This window comes from Arvicola amphibius, chromosome 8 (genome assembly GCF_903992535.2).
Source record: "Arvicola amphibius chromosome 8, mArvAmp1.2, whole genome shotgun sequence".
In the NCBI taxonomy this organism is placed as follows: Eukaryota; Metazoa; Chordata; class Mammalia; order Rodentia; family Cricetidae; genus Arvicola; species Arvicola amphibius.
In genome coordinates this window covers 55,295,772-55,317,185 of record NC_052054.1, presented here as the reverse complement: position 1 = coordinate 55,317,185, position 21,414 = coordinate 55,295,772, and the positions used below count along the sequence as shown (strand labels likewise).

Below are 21,414 nucleotides of genomic sequence, written 5' to 3'. Positions count from 1 at the left end.
ACAACACCACGTGTGCACTCCTGGAGGACAAACACTGTGACCATGGGGCCCCATGAAACACTCTTATTTAGTGATGGTTCCATCCTTTGTAGCAATAAAGGAAGTATACCTGTGGGATGTGGAAGAACCCTATAACTATTAAATGTGAACCTGTTTCTACTCGGGATGCACCAAGACTGAGAAGTCCATGAAAAGGTTCACAAACTTAAAACCAAAAACAGTTCCTACTAATATGGGCTCTCACAGACCATATAGTTCCTTGACTACAACAGAATTGGACAAACCAACAAACTTAAATGTTTAAAAAACAACACTGAGAATCTGAGATAGAGGAGGTGGTGGGGTGGGGGAGTAAGGAAAGGCAGGGAAAGCTGTAGTTGGGGGCGTCCGCGTCCGTCCCTCGTCTCCCATAGGGGCCGCCCTCCCCAGCTCCCCCAGCACGGTGCCTCGCCTGGGCCCCGACTTAGAACTGGTGCGGACCAGGGGAATCCAACTGTTTAATTAAAACAAAGCATCGTGAAGGCCCAAGGTGGGTGTTGATGCAATGTGATTTCTGCCCAGTGCTCTGAATGTCAAAGTGAAGAAATTCAATAAAGCGCGGGTGGAGGGAGTAACTATGACTCTCTTAAGGTAGCCAAATGCCTCGTCATTACTGAAGGTATAACCTAGGGAGTCATTCACTCACCAGGAGCCCTGAAAAGCCTTTTAATACCCTTAAATGGAGAACTAAAACTCTCAGCAATGTTCATTTTCTACGAAGTACCCTACAGGCCAGGCACTAGAAGTCAGAGAAAAGCAACTGGTTGTCTCTGCTCAAACTCCCATCAATCCTTGCCCATACCTGCACTCTTCTGAAGGCCTGAGGAACTACTTCTCATCCAGGTATTAGGGGACTGAGATCCAGTACTGTTCTCCCTGTTATCTGGAAAGTGGTTACCTTACCATCAAACTGAGGAGGCTCCAGGAGTTTTCCTGAGAAATTGCAAGCACCCGCTGCCCTTTGTGCAGAGCGTTCTATTTCTCAAAGATTGTTACCAAAGTACCAGTCACCCAGTTCAGATCCCACTTCTGCTACTCACTAAACCCATACCTTTAGAACTATCATATAATGCTTCTCCCTAGCTCGTCCCTTGATCTATAAACCAAGGGGGTAGTGTAAGTGTTACAGCTCTGAAGAGAAAGGTATCCTGGCAGTCAGGAGCCAAGGAAAAAAAACACCAAGTCACACTGCACAACAAACCTCACACAAGAAATGTATTGGAAGTCACAAGAGGGTGGCTGCCTCTGCTCTCAAGAGAAGTAGCAGAGAGCTGAGCTGGAGGCAGGGTTTCTTTGGAGTAGGGGGAGCTTTCCAGGGATTCTGTGGCCTGATCTTGGGTGTTTTTTCTGTAGGGCAGAGCTTGGCTGCCTGCATGGCCAGAGGCAGAGACTAGTCTCAGGGGTGGAGGGTAGAGAGTGGGGGGCTGGCCACTTGTACGCCTTGAAGGGCTTACAGGTAGACTAAACAGGGTAAGTTATTGTGCAGACTGAACAGTCTCTCCATGACTGGCATGGCAATAGAAAAAAAACACAGCACCGCCTCATACCCCGACCCCTCCTCCCGGAGTGTTCCCAGGGATGAGGCCTGGTGAACAGTCTACAAGAAGAGTGTCAACAACACAGAGTTACCAGGAAAAGGGTTTCTGGGTGGACCTACCTTTCCCGCATCCACCAGTTCTGCAATTTCATCTAGATATGGACCACTGGCCATGAAGAAGGCCCAGCGGTAATGAACTCCTTGCCAGAAATGCTGAAAGGAAGAAAATAATCACGGTGAGCATGTAGAAAAAGAGATCTGGCTAACTGCAGCTAACCAAAGGCATTTTCTGCATGACACAAGCTCTGCGCCTTGAACAAGGTGAGTCCTTGCTTCTAAGAAACCCAAGTCTTAATCTCCTAATGGTGCCCAAGTTCATTTCTAGCATAAAGAAGCACTTAGAGGGAGGTGGAGATGGTTCAGGGGTTAAGAGCACTTGCTGTTCTTGCGGAAGACCTGGGTTTGGTTCCCAGCACCTACATGACAGCTTACTACTGTCCTCGACTCCAATTCCAAGGGATCAGGCACTCTCTTGTGGCCTCTGATGGCACTAGGTACACACGTAGTGCACATCCACAGATGCAATCGATTCACGCATACACATAAATTAAAAATCATGAATTTTCTTTAAAAAGCAGTTAAAGGCTAAACACACTGACACACACCTGTAATCCAAGCACTTGGGAGATAGAGGCAGGAGGAACACAAGTTTCAGGTAAACCTGACCTACATAATGAAACCCCATCTAAAAACAAAACAAAACAAAAAAAAACTCTCAAGGGTGTGACTCAGCAGCACTTCTTGCTTGATGCGTGTGAGGCCAAGTTCAATCCCTAGTTCCTCATTAAAAATCATGCATGAAAAAGAAAAGAAATTGATGGAAGGAAGAGAAAAGGGGAAAGGAAGCTAAAGATAGCACACTGAACATAGTGATAGCTGCCTAGGTCCACCCAGGTGGACCTTGAGGGCCTGTCTACTTCCTTTTCCTTGAAAATGAAGTAGTTTTAAAAACAACACTTATCTTTATTTTCTTCTATCATGTATACCATTTCACTCTAATTCAATACTCTAGAACTGCCCCAATTTATAACCTGAAATTACTACACCAGCCTCTGTCCCCACTGTGGTGACAAGAGGTGATGGCATTAAATAGAGAGCAGACACTTAAGCCCTTCCTCAATCCTGTAACTGAGGCTATAAGCACCAATTCCCAAGGCCCACCAGTTCCCGCGGGCATTGCGCACTGGAGCACTGTACAGTCCCAGAAGCAGTGGCCTATCAACACAGTCAACCTGACTAATCTGAAGTCCCCAAAATTCCCATCATGTCACCAATCTTTACAGTTCACTGGGGGTGTGAAATGACGGGAAAGCAAAGGCACGACGGTTCCATCAGTAATCCATAGCCTCTGGGTAAAAGTACAATTTCCTTAAGGTTTCTGAACCCCACAGACCTCTAGAGGTGAGAATATCTACTGTTACATGAGTGCAGCAACAGGAAACTGCCCTAGTCAAGTCAATGTACAAGGGACTGTGTTTTAAGACTGGTGTTTTAAGAAAGAAAACCATCAGGTAGAGGCAGGAAGGAAGCAGGAAGGTATATCAGATGAATCCAGAGAAGCAATAACAGCTCATCACAAGGCTGGCGTTAATGAGAGTCTTGATGCCCTAGGCTGTGTGCCACACTCTTCATGTGGATTATCTTAGTTAATGCTTACAGCAGTGCAGTAAATTACAGATTAGCAGCCTTACCTTATGGGCAAAACAGTAAGAAATGAGCACAGGGTCACACAGCTACTAGACAGAATTTGAGCCCTGCTGTGTGAATCTAGAGACCATGCAGGCAGCCGCTGTGGTAAGAGGAGGAAGCGGCCAGGTGGCAAACCCAGTAGTTCAAGGCACTTGTTCATTCGCACCAGTCAAGGTTTGCCTTCCTACCTTCAACGTCTTGGTACCCATGGTGACTCCCGTCTGCAACATGCCATCAGCAATGCCCAGTTGGTCCATGTTCAGGAGAAAAGGAGTCACCAGCGTCACATAGGTGGCTCCTGACCACTTCTTGAGAAAATTTAGAGCCCATGTTTCAGTAGATCCACCAACATTATCAAGGATAAAGTCAAACCTGGAGGGAAAGAGTCAAATAAAAACAGTCTGCCAGTCTCCACCGGGACACAGATCTTTCACTTGGTTGTCAGCTGGCTACAAGGTGTACTCAGTGACAGTGCACGCACCATGTGGCACTGTGTCATCCCAAGAGGTGGCCGAGAGGGGAGAAGGCACAGCCACTCACTTCCACTTATACCTTTTTTCCCCAAAGTTAAAACGCAACTAATTTCTTATTACTAGTTTTCTTATATCTTCTATCTTAAGAAAGACATAAGCAAGTGGTTCTGAATTGGGGTGATTCGAGTTAAAATGAAGAGAACAGATTCTCACACCAAAAAAGTATACAGCTAAATCTCTAAGTCACTGGTGGACTTCAGGTTGTCCAGGTTGAGGAACCCGACATCAACCCTGAAGACGACTACAAATCTGTCCTTTCAGTATCATGAATGGCTTCTCAGTATACACGACTACTCAAAAGAAAGATATACAGACTGTTTGCCTGTAAGGATGACTTGATTTTATCCCCTCTACAGTCAGAAATGCATCCTCTTTACCTTCCAGAATGTTCTTTTTGTATGTTTTAGTATAGCATCAGGATAACGCATGAAAAAAAATCAATACCCTCCTCTTCACCTCCACTGTTACTCTGACATGCCCCTGCCCACAAATTGTCTAACAGAATCCACAGAACTGACAGATATTCAGATCTCTAAATCTAACCTAATAATGTTATAATCACTATACTGCACCCAAAGTGATAAAAACCCACAAAAGCTTTTCATTACTTTTAAAAAACAATGTTCTTTTAGAAAATGCATGTGTATAAATTAAGTAAATCAACTGGTAAATTCCTCTTGGGTTAAGTTTCCCCCTTCCAAATTCATCTGGAGGAAGTCAAAACATCAAAGCTTTTAAGATAGCTTTGGCCAGCTTCAAGGATACGGAGTCTTTCATGGGGTTAAGCTAAAGAGAAAAGAGTAAAAGCTACAAAAGGCAGGAGAGTGACCTTCCTAAAGGATCACACTTCTCATTAGCAAAGTTTCTACTGTATTCATAATGCATTAGTAACAGATATGAGGCTATTTAATTTCTGGAAAACTTAAAACTGCTATTACTTACTGGGCATCATGTGAGAAAAATCTGGGGACAACCTGAAGGCTGAATTATCCCAGGAATGATTGGTGACCTTGAGCTAACACCCAAAAGCCCCTGCCTCTGCCTTCTCAACCATGATATGATTGCACTGGAAAGAATTTAACTCTCTCGTGCTGAAATCTCTATATCAAGAAAGCTGCAAGTTGGAAGAAGTCACAAATTTTCTATAGGCAAATTCAGAGTTCAACCTCTGGGCAGAGGTTATAATTACAATGATCAATTTCAACTAAACTGTCGTGGCTTGAATGAGAATGGCCCCCAAATACTTGAATATTTGAATGGCTGGTTCATAGTTGGTGGAACCTGTTTGGGAATAATTAGGAGGTGTGGTCTTGTTAGAGGACATGTGTCACTGGGATGGGCTTTGAGGTTTCAAAAGCCCATGTCATTCCCAGTTAGTGGACACAATCTCAATCTCTCTCTCTCTCTCTCTCTCTCTCTCTCTCTCTCTCTGTGTGTGTGTGTGTGTGTGTTGTTGTTGTTGTTGTTGTGTTGTCTCAACAAGCAAGCCCTCAGCTACTGCTCTAGTGCCATACCTACCTGCCTGCTGCCATGTTTGTCACCATGATGGTTAGGAGTTCCCCCTCTGAAACTGTAAGCAAGCCCTCAGTGAAATGCTTTCTTTAAAAGTTGCCTTGGTCATGGTGTCTCTTCACAGCAACAGAAAAGCAAGACACTGTTGAAGGAAGGAAGAGGAAGAGAGAGGAGGAAGGGAGGGAGGGAGGGAGGGAGGGAGGAAGGGAGGGAAAGAAGGAAAGTTCCCTACTGGAAGAGTACAATCAGGAAGGCTAGAGCACTAGAAGCTGAGGGGACTGTCACATTGTTATGAGAGGACAGACTAAGTGTCTTTCAGTCTTCTAGCCGTCAGGTTCTCCTTTGTAAACAACTTACAAACATATATAATAGTACTAAAGGTCAATAGAGGAGAATGGGTTGGCATTGGCCTTTGTGTAAGCCCAGCAAGTGGCCAGACCCTGCCCCTGAAGACCTCCAACCACCAGGCTTTGCCCACCGAACACTCAACCAGCTATAAAGGCCAGACCCAGCCCCTCCAGATGCAGGTGGCTAAGCTCCACCATACAAAGTAAAAAGCCCAACCTCAGAACTTGAAATTCCACCAATCCCCACTCTGCAAAGCTCCACCACTACCCCAAGAAACCCTACATAAAGCCTATCTTCTGCTCAGTTCTCTGCTTCTGCTTTGGTGAGATTTTTTTTCCCCTCCCTATAAATCTCTTAAGTGCAGTTTGCTGTGTGGTGTATTTGTGGTACTCCTTGGCTCCTGACTGCCAGAATAACTTTCCCCTCAGAGCTGTAACACTTCAGAGAGGAGGGAGCCTCAATTGAGAAAATGCCTCCATAAGATCCAACTGTAAGGCATTTTCTTAATTAGTGATTGATGTGGGAGGCCCACTGCTGCTTGGGGTCACCCCTGGACTAGTGGTCCTGGGTTCTATTTAAAAAAAAAAAGGTCAAGAGAGCCATGAGGACAATAAGCCAGCAAGCAGCACCCCTCCATGGCCTCTGCAACAGCTCCTGCCTCCAGGCTCCTGCCCTGTCTGAGTCTTGTCCTGACTTAATTCCATGAACAGTGCTGTGGAAGTAGAAGTCAAATAAACCCTGTCCTCCCCAAGTTGCTTTTGATCATGGTGTGTCATCACAATAAGTTACCCAACTAAGACAAAAATTAGTACCAGGAGAGTGGGGTGTTGCTGTGACAGACCTGACCATGTTATTTTGGGGAGGGTTGTGGAAGGACTTTGGACTTTGGGTGAAAAAAAAAAGCCATTGAGCATTGAGAGCCTGGTAAGCTGTTCTGTGCCAGCTTGGAAGAAAATAATTTTGAGAGCAGTGCAGATATGGGGCTGGCTTGTGGAATTCTAGAGGGAAGTTTGAGAGTCCCTTAAAGACTCTATCAAATCCATTTGCTTTAAATTGAGAACCATGGTTCTGGTTAGCTGCAGAATCAGCTGTGATTAACAAGAGACCAGAAACACTAAAGGAAAACCTTTTATTACTGGAACAATGGATGCTTGTCAGCTGGAGCTAGAAAGTCAGCAGTGATTAAAAAGAGACCAGCGTCACTGAGTTCTTCTGGGAAGTGTTTCCTGAGAGTCACTGCACAGAAGCTGTGTTCCAGGTGGCCAAGCTTGTATCTCATATTGGCAGCCGAACTTGGTAAGGTCTAAGAGTCACCCAGGTGGTACTGGTTTGGAAAGTATGACGTGGTCATGGAGAGTAGCTGATGCTTACTACATTGAGAGGCCAGGAGAGACCACTGGTGAAGATGCAGCCTCAGGGACAGCTGAAGGCCGAGGATTGATGGGATCATGCAGAGAAGCTGAGGCTTGGCACCAGGAAGAGAGCCTATGAGAAGCTATTGGTGAACATGCAGCTCAACATGCAGCTCAGCTGCAGCAGAGACCCCAGCATTTTAAAGATGCCAGCACCACGTGATGACCACCGAGAACAGCAGCAGTGGGGAGCGGAGCCTGCTGCAGCTAGAAGACAAGGGCATGTGCTGCAGAGGGTGAAGCCAGGGAAGTGACCTAAGCCCCTTGAAGGAGTCCAGAAGACTGTGAGTGAATCCCAGATATTGGACAATGAGTTATTTATACTGTTGGGGTTTGGTTTTGCTTTGTTCAGATAGTTAATGTGCTGTGATTCTTCCCTCTTGAAGTAAGAAAGTATACTTTGTTTATTTTTGATTTTATAGGAGCCCAAGTAGAGAGATTTTTAAACATGAGAGATTTTGGACTTTTAACAGATTTTAGATTTTAAAAAGACTAAATGTTTTTTTAAAATATTTATTTATTTATTCATTATGGATACAATATTCTGTGTGTATGTCTGCAGGCCAGAAGAGGGCACCAGACCTCATTACAGATGATTGTGAGCCACCATGTGGTTGCCGGGAATTGAACTTAGGACCTTTGGAAGAGCAGGCAATGGTCTTAACCACTGAGTCATCTCTCCAGCCCCCAAGACTAAATGTTTTTAAAGAGACAACTTTTGAAGTATTTGAATTTGTAAGGCTGTGAGACTTTTTAATAAAGTTTGTAAAACACTTTATAATACCTTTATTAATGTGTAATCTTCAGTACAAACAAGAAGAGAAAGGTTGTGTGCTAACAGTGCTGTGTTTGTCAAGCTGACAAGGGGTCAGTTGTGCTGGCTAGTTTTATGTTAACTTGACACATTAGAGTAATCAGAGAGCAGAAAGGCATAACTGAGGAAATGCCTCCACAGGATCTGACTGCAGGCAAACCAGTAGGCATTTTCTTAATAGCTGATTGATGGGGGAGGACGGCTCACTGTGACTGGTGCCACCCCTGGGCTGGTGGTTCTGGCTTTTATAAGAAAACAGGCTGAGCAAGCCATGAGGATTCGTGGCCTCCAGGCTCCTGCCCTGTTTGAGGTCCTGTCCTGACTTCCTCTGATGAAGAACAGTGACATGGTAGCATAAGCCAAATGAATCCTTGGCTCCCAAGTTGCTTCGGTCATGGAGTTTCATCACAGCATAGAGTCCTGCCTAGGACAAGCACCAGGCACTAATCCGTAAGTGGAACGTAGGCTCTATGAAGGAGGAATGCGTCTGGTTCACCAGCACCTGGTGTCTACAATAGTCCTGATGAGAGCTGAAGCGCCCAGAAGGACAGAATACACAGGCTCTGGCTGGCTGCTCCTGGGAGCACTGCAGAGAAGAGGACCTTGTGTTTTCATCCTTCAACATTACACATCTAGTCAGTGTGGCCAAGAAAAACTGGCTTCTGAACATGGATTTTAAAAAAGAAAGAAAAACCTTTGAAATTGTGGGCAAATACTTTCGGCTTCAGTTCTGCCTTAGCTAATGAAGATCAAATTAACAGGGCCTGAGAGAATCCACCAGTGAGTCCTATCTGGTATCTTAGGCCAAACCACAGGCTGGCTTTCAGGCATTCTGCATACACTGTTCCCTGCCAGCAGTGTTTTCTTAGGCCCTTTAATGGAGGCAAAACATTGAAATGTGTTTAGGAGTAATCATGTGGTTTTGTGCCCTCCTCTCTACTCCTCCTGGGATGATGCCACAGAAGGAATCACGTCCCAATCTTGTTGTCTTAAAATCATCAGACCATGTATAAAAATAACTTCCAAAGTACATACCATGTGGAAATGAGTCCAAATGATAAGGACTAATTTTGGAGTCTTTGAGAAGATTCAAGCCTGACTGTGAGGCCACCACACTGGTGACCTCAGCCCTGCACACTCGGCCTCCCGACAGCAGCGTCGCTCTGCTACTTACAGTTTTAAAGATTTCAACTGCTCCTCCACACTTCCCAGCGTGTAATCAACGACCTCATCTGCTCCGAGCCTCCTTACAAGTTCACTGGCATCCTGAGAACAAACTGCTGTCACATGAGCACCCCATGCTTTCATTATCTGCCAAGGGGAGGGAGGTACGAGGGGAAAGTTAAAAAAGTGCATTTTTTTTTTTAAAGAAAAAGTTGGCACCAGGTGTACACATATCATAGTAATCTCTAGAGAACTTCTACATCCTCGGTTAGCAAGAACTGTAGAAGGCTACCTATCAGACCCGGATACAATGGTCAGGAGAATCCCACTAGATCTCATCTTCCGTAGGCAAAACCACATTTCTGTCTTGAAGTTTATACAGTGCCCCACCAGGATCAGAAAAACCAGGAGAGCCACAGCCTCAAGTGTAGCACCTTCAGTGACAATGGGCAAATAGCAGAGAAAACAGAGAAACATCACACATCCTCAGGACAGGAACAAAGCACACAGAACATAACAATGCAGCATCTCCTCATTTGCATCTCCAGAATGTCTTGAATCAGGTGGTGCTTCAGAGTTACTTAGACCATGGGCAGATCAGCAAAGTGCCTGCTGGGTAAGCATTAGGACCTAGGTTCAGATCCCAGCAGCATGTAAAGGTCAGGCATGGTAGCACATGACTACAGTCCCAGCACTGGGGAGGCAAAGACAGCAGGGTCCCGGGAGCCAAATCAGCGAGCTCCAGCTTCAAGTGATAGACCTTGTCTCCAAAAACAAGACGGAGAGAATGGAAGAAGCAGTGTCACTCTCTGGCCTCCACAAGCATGCACACACACACACACACACACACACACACACACACAAAAGCACATCTAAAAACATGTATAGTGATCAGCTATCAGATGCAAGGTTATTAAGAAAATATGAACATTTTAGTTTTAGAACATGAATTGGCTCCTCTCCTTTGGAGTAAGAGGGCCTAGATAAATAGTTTATTGGCTTTAAAACTCAAGTACAGACTTACTAAGAGAGGACATAATTCTTTTTTTTTTTTTTGGTTTTTCGAGACAGGGTTTCTCTGTAGCTTTTTTAGAGCCTGTCCTGGAACTAGCTCTTGTAGACCAGGCTGGCCTCGAACTCACAGAGATCCACCTTCCTTTGCCTCCCGAGTGCTGGGATTAAAGGCGTGCGCCACCAATTCTAATGTCACTCACGTTTACATATCTGAAATCACCCTCCAAACCCAATATACTTTTCTATACTGCCAACTTCATAAAGCTAAAAGGGACTATTGCCTGTCTAGCATCAGGCAAGACACTTCAGATTTATCAGAAATTTGGTATGGATATCAACCAAACCAAGAGTGGTGACACACACATGTAATTCTAGCACTTTGGGAAACAGAGCCAAGGATCAGAAACTCAGGGTCATTCTCAACCATATAGAGTGTTTAAGGTCAGCCTATGATGCACGGGACTCTATCTCAAAACAAAAACATAAGTATTTCCCAAGGACTCATATAACCTGAAAATCTGAGGAAACCGAAACACTGAGAAAGGGTAACATAGATAGTTTATTACATTTGTAGGCCATAGACAGGCACTCTGGAGTAAAGGAATATATTGCTTTCAACAGCAAGTCCTGAGTCAAAGTCCCAGGGTAGAGTCTAAGATGACCATCTTGTCCCCAAAATATATGCACGGCATGATGGAGGAAAGGAAATAATGCGCTAAAGACCTGCATCTACCACATTCTTTTCTTTAAAGATTTATACTCATTTTATGCATATTGGACCCCAAGGCTAGAGCAACAGACAGTTGTGAGCTGCCACGAGGGTGCAAAGAACCAAACCCCAGTCTCTGAAGAGAAACCAGTGCTCCTAGTCACTGAGCCAACCCTCCAGCTCCTGACCACTGAGCCAGCCCTCCAGCTGCTGACCACTGGGCCAGCCCTCCAGCTGCTGACCACTGAGCCAGCCCTCCAGCTGCTGACCACTGAGCCAGCCCTCCAGCCCTATGTTTTATTTAAACAGCATTAAGTCCTCAGCACTTCCCTGCTGTGATGAACTGTGAGCCAAAATACTTCCTGTCCTTTCAAAGTATTCGTTTCACATATTTTGCCACAGCTACAAGGAAAGTAACCAAGACACATGGGTTGCTTTTTTTTTTTAAATCTCCTTGATAGTGCTCTTTGAAGTATCAAGATTTTTTAACTTGATAAAGCTCAACTTGCTTGCTTTTTAAGTCCATTGCTTATGTTTTTAGTGTCACATCTAAGGATCTGCTGCCAAATCTCAGGAGATGAATATTTATAGCTTGTTTCTTCTAAAAGTTTTATGGTTGGTGCTCTTACATTGAACTCTCTGATCCACCTTGAATTATTCTGTGTATCATGTAATGTAAAGATCCAATTCCCTTCTTTTTGGGTGAGCATCCAGTTGTCTCATCATCTGCTGGAAGGACATTTTCTCCTCACTTAACCATTTTGCCATCCTTGTTAAAAATGAAATGATGGGGCCAGAGCAAAGGTTCACCAGCTAAGAGCACTGGCTGCTCTCCCACAGGATCCTACATCAGTTACCAGTTCATAACCACTACAACTCTAACTTCAGGAGATCCGTCACCCTCTTCTGACCTCTCTGGGTATCTGCACATATGTGACATATACCCGCACAAATACTCACAGACGCATAAAAAACAAAACTGACCACGCATGGATAGATTTCTCTCTGGATAGTTAATTTTTTCCATTGTATTCTTGTGCTTTCTCCCTCCCTCCCTCCTTCTTTTGGTAATGCTGTTTACTGCTAACTGCAAACTTTTATCTACATCTACCACCATGGTCTTCCTCCCAAAGGGTTTTGCTCTACAAACTCAACTTTTCCATGCTAAACAAATGGAAAGGTTAATGTTTCCTTTTATATTAGAACATGTTCATTTGGGTCACTGAAATTAAAAGGTATTTATTAGATGCCCTATTTTTCTGTTACTTTGTTAAAACACTGACCAAAACCAATTTGGGGAGTAAAGTATTTCAGCTTACAGACTATGTCTAAGGAAGTCAGGGCAGGAACTCAAGGCAGGAGCTGATGCAGAGGTCATGGAGGGGAGCTGCTCACTGGCTTGTTCTCCATGGCTTGCTCAGCCTGCTTTCCTATACAACCCAGGACTACCTTCCCAGGGATGGCACTGCCCACAGTGGGATGGGCCCTCCCACATCAAACATTAATCAAGAAAATGCCCCACAGACATGCTTACAAGCAAGGCAATTTGATGAAGGCGATTCCTTAACTGAAGCTTCCTTTCCCAGGTAACTATAGCTGGTTTCAAGCTGACAAAATTAACCGTACACTGGACCCAGTTTTGAGTGAAAACTAATTTATAATATATGAATTTATAAATTCATAGAAACTAAAATCTTCCCAGTCACAAGATTAAAGAAGTCTTTTACCTGTATCGCAAAAGTACCAACTCCACCTGATGCACCCAAGATTAAAGCACTGCAATAGAAAACGAAAGAGAACCCGTGAGAATCTTGGGCAGACACACCTGATGAGAACTTTTGAAGAGAACCGCCTCAGTGACAATCCCCAAAGCAAATAGTCACTCGCCTTCCCAAGACGGAATCACACAGATTTCAGCAAGAAGCTACAAATACTTAAAATGAGACATTTTGCAAACCGTTCACTGAAAACACAAAGCATTAGCATACTAACAGCTCCTCTTGCTGGTAGTTTGGGTGGTACTTTCTAACTCTGCTTTATTTCTCCAGCTAAAGTTACTACCCTTCCCCTGGAAGGAGAGAACTTGAGGTGCTTGGTGATGCAGCTCGCAGAAAGTCACATTTCTGACCACATTCCCGCAGAGGTGGAAGGAGCACCTGTGTTTAGGCACATCCTGCTAAACTGTCACAGAAGGGACTCTCATCCGCGGTATGACTTCCTGTGGAAGCAGACACCTGTGTCCTGTCAGCACAAGCACCCAAGCCCGGGCCCTTACCACACCTACTCAGGGCCCTCCAGCCACTTGGGACAGGGGCCAGGCCTAGAGAGTGGAGTAGAGGTAAGAAGAAAGGGTGCAGGAGAGCCTGAGCCTCTAAACACAATGCAAGGCCAAGTGTGCGCAGGACACAGACTGACCATCCATTCCCAAAGAAGTCTGTGATCTGAAAGAGAATCAGTGGTCAAAACGCACCAGGCAGGCAAGACGGGTCAGTGAGTAAAGCTGCTTGGTGGGAAAACCTGACCACCGGAGTTCAATCAATTGGCGCCCACAGGGGAAGGGGAGAACAGACTCCTGAAAGTGGTCCTCTGACTCCATACATGTGCTATGGTGCATGAATGAACACACACAGCGTTTTAAATTTTTTTAAAAGAATCACTGCTTTGCATACATTTACATACTTTTATTCTGGAATTAATTGCCTTCCTGGACTGCACGGTTTCAAATACCTAGAAAAGTGTATTGAACGGCAGTTTGGTGCTCTGTTACCAACAGAGGTGGAGGGGCATTGCACGTTTGTCTGCTCTCTGGTGCTATGTTAAGTACTATGGGAGACTGTTTCATGAAACTGTTTTGAGAGCCCACAGCGAAACAGCCTTCTGAGACTAAGTGGTGGGAGTGCCGGCTGCTTGTCTGCCGCTCTTATTATGGAACTGCCACTTATGGCCCTTGTCTTCACTACCAGACAGTATAGAATTTCACCACCTACTGCTAACCATTAGTACACTGAATCTCAGAACACACACTCCGTCTATAATCTTAACCCTGGTTTCATTTTTCCTGTCCCTTACTCAAATCACAGCAGCTGATTATTATCCTCTGTTAAATGTTAAAACTTATTACTATAATTTCCAAGCCAGCTGCTCCTTTTGAAATACCATTAAATATAATTAAAAGAAGTCTCCTCGCAAATCATGCTCCTCTACAAGGAGTTTGAAGAACAGAGGAAACTCTGGAGCTGTCTCATTCCTCCAGACTTCAATCTCGCGCTAGAGCCTTAGGAGCTCCTGAGTAGGAGAGGGGGTGGCACAGCTGGAACCCAGCACTCCGAGAGGCTCAGCAGGTAAACCACAAGCCCAAGGCCAGCCTGGGCAGCCCAGAGAGACCCTGTCTCAAACCAAACTATGTAAACAAAGCAAACCTGTCACACAGATCATCTACCAACTAATTCACTCACAAAATATTTACCCTGACTTTCTGCTCATTATCTAAATTGGTGAAATTCTCCTTCAAGAAACTTCCAAGTTTCTCTTTTAACCTATATTAAGACAGAGGAAAGAACAGGTCTGAGTTCTGGTAGTTTTTGAGTCACGCGGTTATTTGTCTAAGAAAATGCCTTTCTGGTAGCTTAAGGGTACCTTCCTAGGGAAGCTGCAGACCAGTGGTCGTTATTCTTAGGACACTGTGGTGTTACCCTGTGCCCGATGGCTTGTCTGCCTTTAGCTTTGTTTCTTTTGGATAAGGGGATGGGGACAGAGAGTTTGTACACGGGGATGGAGGAGACACTCTGGGCAGATCGCAGGCGTACAGTCAGTGTGGCACCTACTTCTGCTCTGCGGCACTGAAGGACGGATCTCCTATCACAGCCTGCGCTGGCCGGGTTGGGGCTGACCCCATCTTACCACCACTGTATCTTAAGCATTGCAGTAGCTGCTACCACGGGAAGACAGGAATCACCTGACTACCTGACAGACTGCATTAAAGTTTGTCCAGTAAAGGAAAGCCTGAAATTCATTTCTAGGGGGCTGGAGGCATGGCTGCTCTTCCAGAGGACTGGGGTTCAAATTCTAGCATCTACATGGCAGTTCACAACCGTCTGCAACTCCAGTTCCAGGGGGTCTGACATCTTCACACAGACACACACCTTCACACAGACATACTTGCAGGCAAAACTCCAATGCATGTAAAAGAAAAATCATCATTAAAAAATTTTAAAAAAAATCCTTAAAAGACTTCTAGTTTCTACCTGAGAGGATTAAAGGATACCAAATATAATGGCTGCCTGAGGACTTAACTGCCAGACACATCTCTGACTCCTTCCTGACAGCTTGTCTCTTCCCTGTAACCCTTAATCCAAAGCAGCTTCACTTCCTAAATAAGAGCAAAATTATCTCGCAAAAGTAGGGCTTGAGAACCAAGTTAAACAACCAGTGTCAGTTCCCAATGCTGCCACCTGAGGGTGCTCTCAAAGAGCAAAAGGCCAAGGAGCAGGATCAAGAAGTGTTGGAGAGAGTTGGGACACACAGTTTTCTAGCTGTGCAAACTTTAGTTTTGTGTAGGGTCAAGCAGGGTCTATCCTTTTTCAAACAAAGTAAATATACCAAAAGGACAGCAGGAAAATGAATTCTAAAGCCAGCAATAAGGTAACTGTTCCTTTGGCTAACCGACCTCTGTAGTCTGTAAAGTACCTCGAGCCTAAGGCAGTATGGCAGCCACCTCCCTCACAACAGCCCAGGTGATGTTCCCAGAGTATTTCCTGACCTTGTTTGCTGTGATGGTCACACTACACATCAAATCCAACCGAAGCTGTAACCTGCTGTTTGTTGGTTTATGTCAGTGCTTCTCAACTCTCCTAACACTGCGACCCTCTAACACAGTTGATGTTGTGGGGACCCCCAAATATAAAATTATTTTCATTACTATTTCACAATTAATTTTGCTACTGTTTTTGGCCTGTAATGTAAGTTTTTTGGAGATAGAGGTTTTTCAAAGGGGTAGCATGACCCGTAGGTTGAGAACCACTGATTTATGTAGAAATAGCCCAAGAAATATTACACTTGCAAGAGCACTTTAATTCAAAATTGTCCCGGCTTTTAGTACATGGCCACTCACTTCCTAGTCCACACAGCTTACTCTGAAGATTCTGAGGACTGTAGTAGTAGCAGATCTAGAAAACATGGGAAAGTAGGAATAACTATTAGAATGCTATGCATTCTTCTTCGTTGTTGAGACAGGGTACTAGGTATCCCAGGTTGGCCTCACACTGGCTGTGCGGCTGAGGGTGGCCTTGAACTCCAGATCCTCCTATCTCAGCCTCCAGAGTGTTGGGATTACAGGCATGTGCCACCATACTTGCTTTCTTAAACTCTAAACCCTAACTTGCTGTCATTTCTGCCTAAGGTCTAAAGTCTCTCTAAGTAAGCATGAAGACACTAATGTAACAGTTCTTTCTCTGGAGAGATGACTCAGCAAGAAGCACTGTCTGGACACCAGAAGCTGGCCCTCTCCAGGCAACAAATGACAGCCAGTATCTTAGTTTTGAACTTCGAGACTCCAGAAATATGAGGGATAAGTTTCTATCACTTATAAACCACCATTTTAAGGCACTTTGTTCTGGAATCATGAAGGGAGCAAGGTGCCAGGCTCTCACTATTGACCGTGGCACAAGCGTCCCCCACTATGCACATGAAAAGCCCTGTTGTCAATTACTGAGGCTCTTCAATGCATTTCATTCTAGTTAGTTCTCAGAGGGCTACATCAATTAAACAATCCCATCTAATATCACATCTAATGGCCTTGGGGAATAGCGAGATGGATCACTGGGTTAAGGCACTTGCCACAAAGTCTGACAAACTGAGTTTGTTACCCAGAACCCATGGGGTAGAGAGAACCAATTTCCACCTTCATATACATGTGGTATGCACATTCTCTTGCATAAAAAGTAAATTAAATAAATGTAATTTAAATTCTGCTTAAATTTTAAAAATATATAATGACCTTAAAAAGGAATAGGATGATCTCACTTCTCAAAGTTCTTCTCACAACTTGGGATCTTACATTCAGACATTCAGAGGAAACAGTAGAGAGACTACAAATAACATGTGGCCACTTGGTAGGCAGCAGCAGAGAGTAGAACCCAGGGCTCCAATTCCCCAGTACCAGGCTTTATCAGACAATAACAGTGAACCAAGTAGTTACCCATAAGTCAACAGCACACTGGGCATTCATGGTGATCAATCTAAGGAAACACAGTTTGAGTTCTGTACCCACATTGTTTTTACAGTATATGGAAACATACTCAGGGAGCCCCGGACCTGAACGGAACAAGGTCTGTAGCCATACCATGCACCAGCCACACAGGCACAGTGAGCCCAGGGTCTTTAAGGGACCAAAACAATAAAGCCTCCAATAAGGGTATAAAAATCTAGATGATCTCTGCAGGTTATTAAGGAAGTAAGTCTGTGGTCAAATCTATTCAATTTAAACTATGTTTGACCAAAATGGCAACTTCAATAAAGATAACACATGAAAGCTTAAAAAGCAAGGTTAGCCTTTAGAATAAATATTTGCCTTTAATTCTGAGATAAATGACAGTACTCCATCAGACAAACAGTCTTTGAAATGCTTTCAGAAATAAAGCCTAAACCTTTACAAATTCAATTCTCTATTACCCACACATTAAGTTTAAAATGTAATATTTTATAATGGGAAAGCAGAATGACATAGACTTTATTTGTAATAAAAAATAAAAGAACTGTGGGGCTGGTAAGATGGGTAGTGGATAATGTCACCTACCACCAAGACTGAAGGCCTGAGTTCCATTCCTAGGCCCACAAGATAGAAGGAGGGAACCAATGCCTGCAATATGTCCTCTGATAATGCACACCATTTGCACTACATACACAAACAAACGTAATCATTTTTAAAAAGAACTGTGCTATTTGATTCTGGTATCTGTTGAGGAATAATCCTGCACACTATGAAAATGTGTTGCTCTCATTGTTAATAAATAAACTGATTGGCCAGTAGCCAGGCAGGAAGCATAGGCGGAACAACCACACTAAGGATGCTGGGATGAAGAAGTGCCAAGTCAGAGGAGTCACCAGCCAGCCAGAGAGCAAGTAGTACACTCAAGATGGGACAGAAGTAAAAGCCACATGGCAGAATGTAGATTAATAGAAATGGGTTAATTTAAGTTGTAAGAGCTAGTTAGTAATAAGCCTGAGCTACCGGTCGAGCATTTGTAATTAGTATCAAGCCTCTGTGTGGTTATTTTGGAGGTGGTGGTCAGGGCAGGAAAACTCTGCCTACAGATATCACCTGCAATTCTCCCTTTCTTTCAGTCACTAACTAACTGGTTCAGAGCACCTGCTTTTCTACCAAAAAAATAAAAAATAAAAATAAAGAATTTCACTGTCAATTTTCTTTGTAAAAGAACGTTTCTTACATTTATTTATTTCTTGGGAGAGGAAAGTGTTCTCCTTTTACCATATGGGCCCCAGGGGTGAACTCAGGTTGTCAGGCTCAAGGGCAAGCACCTTTATCCACTGAGCCTTCTCACCAGGCCCTACACCAACTTCCTAAACTACAAAGTACATTGTAATGTCCTTGTTAATACCAGAAGCTACCATTTATTGAGTGCTACCAGCTTTACATGCTTTATCTCATTTACTCTTCAAAACAAAACTCAGAGAAATCAATTGAACAGGTCCCCAGCTATGGATAGCAGAATCAGAACATGAAGGAAAAGATAGCAGCCCTCGCCCCTCACAGTGCACTTCAGAGCCACTGTGGTTATCTGTACTATACACGCTTACAACATACATAACTATGATCACGTTTATAGTAAAGAATTTGTAATTTATAAACAGCAATCTAACAATATACTATAATAGAAGTCACATGAACGTTAGGTTTCCCTTGTGCTTCTAAACATCTGACTCTCCTGAGCTCATGCTCTCAGATCATGGATGACCACAGGAACAGCAATGGAGACTACAGAAGGTGAACACACGGATGATGAGGACAAATAAACCCGAGACACTGCCACTGTTGCATTGCTGACCTAAACAAGCATATATTCCAGTCACCAGAGCATCAGAACTGCCCTCCAAGATGCACATGCTGAGCCCAAGAGAACTCAAGAGTATTCAACAGCATTTGTAGCCCCATTAAAATACACAAACCCATGAGCAAGTCCTGGTTGGGAGAAAGCACAGCTCTCAGCTTGGCACATTTCTTACAGAGTGCAGGAGGTTCGCACCCTTCCTAGAAGCCTCACAGAAGCTGGCTCTTGTCAGAGGATCACATAAAAAAATTTTGCCCCAGGGCTTAGGAGATGGCTCAGCTGTTAAAGCTGTTAAGATCACTTTGTGCTCTTGTAGAGGATAGAGTCCCTTTTAGCACACACACTTGGTAGCTCACAACCACCTGTAACACCAGTGCCAGGAGATCTGATGCTTTCTTCTGGCCAGGGCACTGACATGCACGTGGTGCACATAACCTCACATAGGCACACTTGTGCACGTGCACACACACACACACACACACACACGTACAGAAAAAAGTTTAAATGCCCTAATACAGGAGACTCAAACTCCTAGATAGCTCAGCTATATATCTTTTAAAATCCCCCATTTGATTCAGCTGAGAATCCACAGACTGAAGCTTTAAAATAAAATGTGTCAAATGTTAGCGTAACTGGTCACACAGCTAACGGTGATCTCAACACAAACAGATCTGCTGTGAAGGACTAGAGGAAAGAAAGGGAACTTCAGATGTCACCATCACTTACCGTTTTCCCTTGCAATTCTTGGCATTCAGGCCACCAACCTTGTTTATGGCAGACCAGGCTGTGAGAGCCACATATGGCAAAGAGGCAGCTTGAGTATGAGTGAGTGATTTGGGCTTGTGCGAGACCTACATGAACAGACAATGGTAAAACTACACACGCTATATACGCCTATATACACAGCTAAGCATCTACCATCACAAGAAAACAAGAATTTTCACAGAGAAATTTACAAACTACTTCTGGGTTTAGTGTTTACTGCACACCCTACTCCAAAAGTTGGCCTCAGAATAGTCTCCAAACAGCTCTTTACCTGTATCAAGAGGTTCAGTGATGTTCTGCAGACTACATTATTAGATATACTACTTTACTGCTTATTTAAAAAATACCATATATAATAATCACAAGTATTAGACATACTACTTGACTGTTTATTTAAAAAGACCATATATAATAATCATGCTAGCCTGACTATACTCAAGAGATAAATTCAAATAAGCCTCAAATCCTGATAAACACATTTTAATTTGCTTTTGATACCAACTGCTTCCTTAACTCTGTTTTCTAAAAAGTAATTTTTCTAGAATTTTTTCTATCCTAATAATTCCCAATGCCCAGTAACTCCTAATTTCTCCTCCAGGCTCCCTCTGTTAATCCTTTTCCTCTATTAATTGTTAGGTCCCCTGACTATATTTGATACCTCCATGCCTCTTCCTTGGGTATAACTGGTTCATACTGGGTAGAGCAAAGAACACTGTAGGATTCTGAACTGTAGCCCAAGTCTCTGCTCCAAGGATATAGACAGGTGCTCAGCAGACAACGCTAAAACACCGAATAGTTTTAACTCTTTCAAAGTCTCCTCGTCTTTATTTTAGCTCGCTCCACATTGCCTGTAAAACACGAAACTAATCTGAAAAGACATCACTAACTTTCAAGATGCCTACCAGTCTTCTTTATACAGTTAAGCATTTCAGCAGAGGCAGCGTGTCAAGTTACCTCATTCCCACTGACCACGACGAATTCTGACAAAGTGCCTTGTTTCCAAGGAGGAACTGCAGCCCAGACCTGAAATGCAGATGTGCAGCTTTATTAGAACAGCCATGTCTGACCAGCATGAAGGTATCCCCTAACACACGGCTACCCAGAGCGGGAGGGGGCTCCAGTGCAAAAAGCTAAGTTTCACACGATACCAATTCATTGCTGAGTATGATTCTGCATTCATCAACTCAAACCACATTGGCCACACAAACTAATATACCTGACGCATTCTGCTAGACTCTACCAGGGAACGACGACTTACTAGCTGTGGCTTTCAACTTTTATTTACTTTATATGTATCTTTGAGACAGGATCCCATCAGGTAGCCCAGGGTGACCTCAAACTTTTAATTTTCTCATCTCTGTTGTGTGATATTTTCATAGTGTTCTGACAAATAAAGCTTGTTTGGAGTCAGAGGGGGGAGCTAGTCACTAGCTGACCATAGAGGTTTGGAGGACCATAGAGAGAAGAGACAGGAAGTGATAAGGTGGGGCTGAGACAGGATCTGGGCCCTTTTGGACAGATGAACGGAAGAGATAGGAAGCAACTGGCAGCTGTTCCTGGCTCTCTGACCATTCAGGTTTTTATCCCAATATTTGACTAGTGATTTTTTTTACTGATAAAGATTACTTAGAGTAACGCTTCACATCGCAGACTCCTTAGTGCTGGGATTACTGGAAAACCACACAATTCCCAGCTGCCTGTGGGCTACTTTATAGCTGGGCTTCCTCAACTGCAAACTGGCCTGGTTGTACT

General features: G+C 43.9%; 1 protein-coding gene across 2 annotated transcripts in view; it reads right to left on the bottom strand.

Moving 5' to 3' along the window:
- The window catches only part of Rtn4ip1 (reticulon 4 interacting protein 1), a 37,384-nt gene that overhangs the window by 8,818 nt on the left and 7,152 nt on the right, over positions 1 to 21,414 (bottom strand). For both annotated transcript variants that reach the window (XM_038339146.1, XM_038339145.1), the window contains exons 3-8: positions 20,617 to 20,685; positions 19,624 to 19,748; positions 12,559 to 12,607; positions 9,119 to 9,255; positions 3,514 to 3,697; positions 1,697 to 1,789 (exon numbers count right to left, since the gene is read on the bottom strand). In XM_038339146.1, coding sequence (XP_038195074.1) covers positions 1,697 to 1,789; positions 3,514 to 3,697; positions 9,119 to 9,255; positions 12,559 to 12,607; positions 19,624 to 19,748; positions 20,617 to 20,685 — 657 coding nt within the window. The remainder of the gene's footprint in view (positions 1 to 1,696; positions 1,790 to 3,513; positions 3,698 to 9,118; positions 9,256 to 12,558; positions 12,608 to 19,623; positions 19,749 to 20,616; positions 20,686 to 21,414) is intronic.